The 7,135-nt window shown below is 43.0% G+C and overlaps 1 protein-coding gene across 1 annotated transcript; it reads right to left on the bottom strand.

The window, feature by feature from the left end:
* Window positions 1–547: 547 nt before the first annotated feature.
* LOC136287922 (serine/threonine-protein phosphatase 4 regulatory subunit 3B-like) lies at window positions 548–6,619 on the bottom strand. Its single transcript, XM_066180608.1, has 11 exons — window positions 6,071–6,619; window positions 5,433–5,510; window positions 5,104–5,217; window positions 4,202–4,318; window positions 3,856–3,987; window positions 3,055–3,157; window positions 2,462–2,620; window positions 1,586–1,755; window positions 1,122–1,261; window positions 619–673; window positions 548–556 (listed from the first exon to the last, which is right to left on the bottom strand). The coding sequence occupies exons 1-11, from the start codon at window positions 6,617–6,619 to the stop codon at window positions 548–550; spliced, it is 1,626 nt and encodes a 541-aa protein (XP_066036705.1).
* Between the last annotated feature and the right edge of the window lie 516 nt (window positions 6,620–7,135).

The raw sequence follows: 7,135 nt of genomic DNA, 5'->3' as shown, positions 1-7,135 counted from the left end.
TTTTGCCCCCAAGTCTTAGAGGTGAGCAATAAAATTCTTGCCAGTTCTCTGTAGCTGCTCAGAAGCTAAGATTTGAATAATGCTCAGCTGTAAAAGGCACAAAAGAGGTATCACTCCCTGCATTTTGTCTGCTTAAACCCACTTCTTAATCCCCTGATGGGGAACAGATACCAAAAAAGGAAATTCCATCTGTGTATCACACCAGCTGGGCAGGGTAGAAAGCCAAGGAGTAGCAACAGTTGAGTGATGCGGAAGAGGCAAAATTGTGCCCACCAGATTAACAACTGACTCCAGTCCCACCTTATCCTCATCAAACCTTACCCCAGACCAGTCAGGGTTTCACTCTTGGTGGAATTAGTCAGGGATTTGTGTGTATTTATCCCCGAGATACCCTGTACAAGGCTATTGCTGACTGTGCCACATCACACCCAGAGAAGCTCTGAGGCTGCTCTGCGGTCCTGTGTGAGGACAGGAGCCTCCATGAAACTTCTCTCCCACCTTGGGGAATTCCAGCGCTGTGGTCAGGCTTCTGTAGGTTGTCGAGGAGTCACTGCAGCTTGGTTTAGATGTTGCAGCTGCCTTCCCTTCACCTGCACTGAACTTCAGATCTTCACGCACTGGGGAGACTGTTGGTTCTTTGGCACGTGTCTCAACAGGCAATGCGGAGGGGACACTGCAAGAGACACAGGACAAGTGATTGAAGCTTTTCCTGATGTTTCAGACTCAGCCAGGTCATCAATGGGCTTCCAAAGAATTAGAATGAAGGAAGTGACTTGGAGAAAGCAATCCAGCTCCATCCCTGCTTCCACCCTCACCGTAAGCTTCACAAATACCCAGGTGATAATGAGGCAGACTCAATCCTAACTCAGAGGAGCAGAGCAAGATTCTGCTCTTCCTAAGCTGGCAGTTTTCTGAACAGGACATTTAATCTACTGGCCACATCAGCTCTACTCAAAGAAAGCTAGGTGGGGGTTTACTGCAAAAAGTTTTCAGCAAGCATGAAATCCAACCCCAATCCCAGCCACCTGCTTCTGCTGCTCTCTGGAAAGTTAAAAACCAACCGGGCAGGCCTGCAGAATGCCAGCCACTGGCAGCCTCATGAGACAGAAACTGGGCCATACCTGTCCACTTTCTTTCTTTCCTCCTCTTTTGCTTGGTCGTGTTTTCTCTTCAGTCCCTGGAATGCCTGAGTGGGTTTGACAGATTCCAGTGCATCAGAGAAGTTCTCAACTAAATGTGCAATAAGCAACTGAATATTCTCCTGAATAAGAACAAAAACAAGGTTTCAGTCTCAAATGTTCACAGGCAGAAAGTCAGAAAGCTTTTTGGAAAGTAACTGATTCCTTGTCCAGAGCCAAAGTATTCTTGTCAAGAACAAACGAGAAGCAATCAGATTTATTCTTAGGGAAAGAGCTGAGATCTAGAAAGATTCAACTTCCCTTAGAAATGAACAATAGACTCAGCAAAGTCCCAGCTCCATTTGTGAACCTTCCATTAAAACAGGACATTTGCTATCTTGGAGATCCGCCTTTGGCCTCTGGCAATGCCATGGACATGTCAGTGCTGAGGCTGCTGCTGAACTCACCCTTTGGATGAATTTAAACATTTCCATCGAGGTAGATTTCAGCAGGTTGCGCTTATCCTTGTTGTCCAGCACAGCGTTTAAAACCGGCTCAAACAGGTTCCCCAGGGTGATGTAACGGTTGTAAAGGTCATCCTTCAGGCCAATGATCTTCCTCATAAAGCGAAGAGCACCTGTGTGAAGAAAAGACATTCAAGAATTCAACAACCAGATGCTGGGGCTCTCACCTTGCTGTGAAAAAACTGAAAAATCTGGTGGTCCATCTGAGAGGAAAATGCACCCCCAAAGTGCAAAAAGCAGCATTTGTTGGCATTTCTTTCCTTCTGGACTTTTCCCTGGTATTTGAAGGTCATCAGGAACCATGGATTTCTTCCTCCAATCCAGCAGCAATGCATGCCAGCATGCATGCAGTTCAACTATTAACTCCCTCCTGTGCTTTTTTTCCCCTTGTTCCCCTCCCAGAACCAGCCCTGAGTCTTTAAAGATCCTGGGTCACAGAATTTCATTCACTCTCCACAGGGAGTACCAGATTTAGGACATTATTAAGAAAGGACACAATTTCCACTGAAATGAGGCGAGAAATCTGATCACAAAGGATCCTGTCATGAAGATCTGAAAGGATCCCTGCAGACTTCAAAAGAGACAACAATCCTCCTCCCACCAGAAACTGCATTGCTCTGTGCTTACAGACAGCTGCTCTTTTACAAAAAAAAAAAAAAGAAAAAAGAAGACAAACCTCTTTTTTTCCAAATTACTTAATTGACACCAGTGAAACACAGCAAACGAACAGGAATTCTGAGTTCAGGTGTACATTGGTACACCTTCCACACAGGACGCACAAAGCCTGAGGAAGGCAATCTCAACAGTTCCAATACTCACTCAAGGCCAGAAATTTGTGTTTGGACTTCATCAGGACCAGTGCTGGTCTTAGCAGATCTTTCTTGGTAACGTACATCTTCATGTGATACTGGTGTCGTTGCACACAATAAGAGAGCATCGCCAAAACTGAGGCAAGTATTTTTGCTTTTTGATAATTATCTACAAGAAAAATTAATGCCTTGGGTTATACAAAAAGTTCAATAACGTACTGTCAGCATACACTGAGCTCAGTTGTTATTCCAGTTCCTGGCATATTTGTAGTGGATTTTTGTTTTACTGGATTGTTTTGGGAAGCAGCACATTGGGTCAGAACAAAACAATAAACACAGCTACAGCTTTTTTTTTTTGCCTTTGCAGTCAATATTCTTTAAATTTAGACTAATAAAACTATGATGTTATTCTCAATATACATGAGGGAAGTGCGTCTTTACAAAGCACACCATCAAGCTATGTCAGCATTCACAGCTTCAGGAAAGGAAGACTGAGGCAGGAACAGCAGTAAGCGTGTTCCCAGAAGGCATCACAGGTCTATTGCTGTTTACCAGGACTGTGAGGCCCTTCGAAGGGGAAAGAAAAATTAAAATTGTCATTACCTATTTCCTGGTATGGTTCTGATGTGGCAGCCAGCAGCGGCGCAGTAAGAAGTTGAATGTAACGGTCGTAGAAGATATCCAGAAATTCAAATACTTCCAAATGCTGAAACAGCAATAGCTTCATTAAACACTGGCATTCACATTTAATCTTTTAAATATAAAAAGAGTAATAACAGAAGAAACAGCGTACAAAGGATTCTGCTGAGTTCTTTGGGTCTGCAGCACTGTCTTCACACAGGATCAATTTCTTTCTTTTGGGGCAAACTTGTGAGACATGCAAGCAAGCTAGCTATCATTAAAAGAATCCCCAGCATGGATGCAAATATATACTGAAAAAAGCCCATCAATGACTCAAAGTGCTTGACAAAGTGTCTTTAAACCATTCTGAAATTCTGAAAATAGTTTTGCCCAGAACAAATATCTGTAAACCATTTTACAGGTATTCTGCTACGTTACAATGTATTGAAATCTTTCAGGATTTATCATCCAGATGGAGAGAGCTATGGTCAGACAGGGCTATGGCACTGACACCTATGAATTTAACAATTTTAATAATGGTTAACTAATGCTTAATTATTTAACCATTTAATATTGGCACAGTGCCCTACACACATGCCTTCCATTAGCAAAATTAGCTTATCTTTTGCTTATTTAAAGTCACTATCAGACCACACTCCACTCAATTAAAAAAAAAAACCCTATAATTTTGTCTCCTTTGCCCGCAATAACAGCAATAGAGAGTATCAGGCTTTTAAGTTTGCCAAGACAGTGTCATGTCTTCTGCCATTCACGTTCACTTACACTAATTCTGGCCATCATTTTGTCTGTGTTGATCAGAGCACAAAGTATCTTCATTAACTGATGCTTTCCTCCAAATTGAGGGTCGGTAGTACAGATCATCTGCTCTATGACCTTAGTGATGAGATGGGTATCCTAAAAAAATCCAAAAAATACAAAACAAACAAACAAAAACCAGAGAAAGAAGTCAAAAAATAATTGCTCACAGGAATGATATGAGTTCCCCACTTTCTGCAATGATTTTAAAATAAAAATTAAACCCCAGAAACTGAGATTTTATTTTGCTGGTTGTTTTCCTCTTTTCCCTAAAAGTGGTATATTCAAAATCTCCAAACCACTTGTTACTTACATTCTCACTCTGTCGGGCCTCTTGCAGTACAAAATCTTGGACTTTGGCTGGACTAAATTGTACTAGATTAGACAATATATCTGTAGCAGCAGATCTAACTTGCAGATCGTCCATTGCCTTACCAAAAATAAAGAAAAAAAAACCAAAAGAGGTTCATTTGTTAGAGAGAATCAGGTTTGGTATTTATTATCACGTGCAGCTGCAAGGAAGAGGCAGTTCAAAAGTGGAGAACATTTTGTTTCAAAAATTTTCATGAGAAACATGATAATATGGTCACAGAAAAACAACAAGGAACCAGGCAAATACGTTTCTTTCCCTACTGTTTTCCTCCTTTAGAAAGGGCACAAGACTTTTTGTGAATTTGACAGCCCTAACATAGGCTGGAAACATTCACAACATCCAACTCGCTTGAATATCTAAGACTTTCTTGACATTCTGTACCTGCTATTCACAATTTATTCATTTTGTACTAAAGGACCAACTGAACAAATCAAGTTGTACAACAGTTTCTGTGCCCCTTTACAGGCAACAAGAATTCAGACCTTCCCTTAAGGGATGTGATTTTCTCTGATAAAAATCCAGCAATCAAGCTTCCACATCAAAAAGTCTCTTTCACCTTTTAACTGCCTGGACACGAGGGTTTCACTGCCCTCAGACTTCTCCCTCATGAAAAGTAAAAAATAGCAAGAGCAGTCAAGCCAGGCTTCTCCAGAGCAGAACTGTGGGAAGCTTCTGCATTCTGGACATCACCAGAAATCTCCACTCTCAGAAGAGCAAAGCTCTCCATGCAGACTTACAAAAAAAATGCTCGGCAGATTTAAAAAAAAAAAAAGAAATAAAAAAAGGCAAATGGCTGTGGGCTTTTCTAGTTTTGTTAAAGGCAGTTCTAAGTTTTCACTTACCATTAACTTTTCAAGAATTGGAAGAATTTGCAACTTTAACAAAGTTTGAAGAAATTCCTTTCTTCTCTCACGTAGTGACAAAGAAAAGGCACAGAATTCATTGAAAATCTTCATCTGGTGCACAGGAAAAAAAAAATAAATTATTGTGTGTTCGAGTCAGAAAGCTCTCTGAAAGGATGAAGCAGTTACAATTTTTACCAGGGGGGTGTACTGGCTGATTCTCTAGAAATACTTCTAAGACTGCAGAACTCTCGGAACAGTTTCTCTTTCTACTTTTTGCCTCTCATTTATTTAAAGCCTTTGAGGAGCCACCAAGCCTGCTGACTTACCAACTGACATCGTTGCTCAGCAGGTGTAGCTTCATTTGCTAGTTGTGCTAAAACTGCAGGCAAAAACGCCTCATCTTTCTGTGGAGCACACAAAAAGAACACAAATTAGGCAGTGATCCTGGAAAGTGAAAAACATGGTCCTTTTAGGACCCCACCCTGCACAAAGCCAAACTTCCCACACTGCCATTGCTTTTGTCACAAAGAAGGCAAATGCTAGAGTACACATCCACCAGAATCATTTCCAGTTTACAGCAGCTCCAGGAAGGGGTTTGGCGCTTTCTGCCATATTTGCACCCCTTTACATAGAAAAAATTGTAATAAATGTCCCTGGAAGTTGCATGTTCCTGAAATACTTAAACAAAAGCAGATCCAAAGGTTTGCTTGGCAACCAAAGAGAAGCACTTGATCTTGTTACAGCCCATAAAAAGTATTAAGATACTCAACCAAAATTTATCAGTTTGAAAACACAAAATCCAAGGGATCAGGAAGAAGGGAAAGCATTCAAAACATTGTGCAAATGAAAGTGCCTGTGATTAACTTCAACACTGTTCCCCAGATGTAAAGCAATTCCAAACTACAGCCAGCGGGATCTCTACAGCTCCCATCTAAGCTGCATTAAAAAAAAAAAAACCACTTACTTGCAACCCACATAAAATCTTCTCTTTGCTGGAGCTGATGAAGGACTTGAGGGTAGAAAGACGACCACCTTCAAAATCGGATGGCTTAGGCGTGATGATGGCCAGAATGTACTGTGCTCTGAACGCCTGGCTGATTCTTTCCTTGAGGTGAGGGTCTTTGATTGGAATAACCTCATGAAGCTTTGCTGTTTTGGCTAGGAATTCCCTGTGCTGTGCTGGCTGAGGCAAACAGGGATCGTACTCCAGGCATCCGGCAACACCCTGAATACACTGGTCAGAAAACAGCACCTCAAACAGGATGGCTTGGTCTAGGTACACAATTCCTCTGACAGTATGGAACAGGAGGTGCAAGGCTTCGGTGTTCTTCTGTCTCTCACAGATTTGGAAAAGCTCTAGGAGCTTTGGGATAAGGCCTTTGCTCTCCAAAGCCAGTGCCAGCGTGGCCGACTGGCTGCGTGAGAGGCGGACGGAGGTCACCAGCTCTGCAAGCTCCGCAAGCCAGGAAAGCTCACAGGTAGGAAGGTCTGTGAAATTACCTATCCCACCCATTGCTTCAGACATTCTTCTTCTAGCTCAGGAAGGTCCTGGGTGGCTTCCACAGAATGGCACACCAGTACCCAAAGGAGGCCGAGAGAGAGGCAGGACAGGACAGCTCACGCTGCAGCGCCCTTGTGCTGCTCTGCTCCCAACTGCCACGGGTGCTCTTCACCCGTTGCTATGTTACCTGGAGCAGAGCCTGCTGATTGGTCCATCCCTCCAACTCCCAAACCCTAGAATGTTGAGGTCATGACTGCCAGGGGTCGTGACACATGACCAACGGTTCTTTTTGGCCGTTGACGTTTTGGAACCTCGAAAACCCCTCCCCAGTACCTGCTGGGGCCCTACAAGTAGGCCAAAAGGTGGCTTCCCAAGGGCAGGCAGGGAAAAGGGTAACAGCCTTAAGCTGTTTCTTATAGGATATTGGGAAGAAATGCTGGACTACAAGAGTGGTGAGGCACAGCTTGCCCACCCCATCCCCGGAGCTGTTGAAGGCCAGGCTGGATGGGGCTTTGAGCTACCTGGCCT

The sequence above is a fragment of the Chamaea fasciata genome, unplaced genomic scaffold, assembly GCF_029207755.1.
Source record: "Chamaea fasciata isolate MVZ Bird 193981 ecotype frontalis unplaced genomic scaffold, bChaFas1.0.hap1 SCAF_3, whole genome shotgun sequence".
Taxonomy (NCBI): Eukaryota; Metazoa; Chordata; class Aves; order Passeriformes; family Sylviidae; genus Chamaea; species Chamaea fasciata.
The sequence above is the reverse complement of the archived record's forward strand: the minus strand, read 5'-3'. Positions and strand labels throughout refer to the sequence as shown.

What these genes read in the sequence shown, in the direction of transcription:
- LOC136287922 (XM_066180608.1), bottom strand. Translation starts at nt 6,619, where the DNA reads ATGGGTGGGATAGGTAATTTCACAGACCTTCCTACCTGTGAGCTTTCC. An exon ending in CTGAGCAACGATGTCAGTTG is followed by an intron (nt 5,218 to 5,432) that starts GTAAGTCAGCAG and finishes CCTGTGCACCAG; the next exon opens with ATGAAGATTTTCAATGAATT. An exon ending in GAAAGAAAGAAAGTGGACAG is followed by an intron (nt 674 to 1,121) that starts GTATGGCCCAGT and finishes TGTCTCTTGCAG; the next exon opens with TGTCCCCTCCGCATTGCCTG.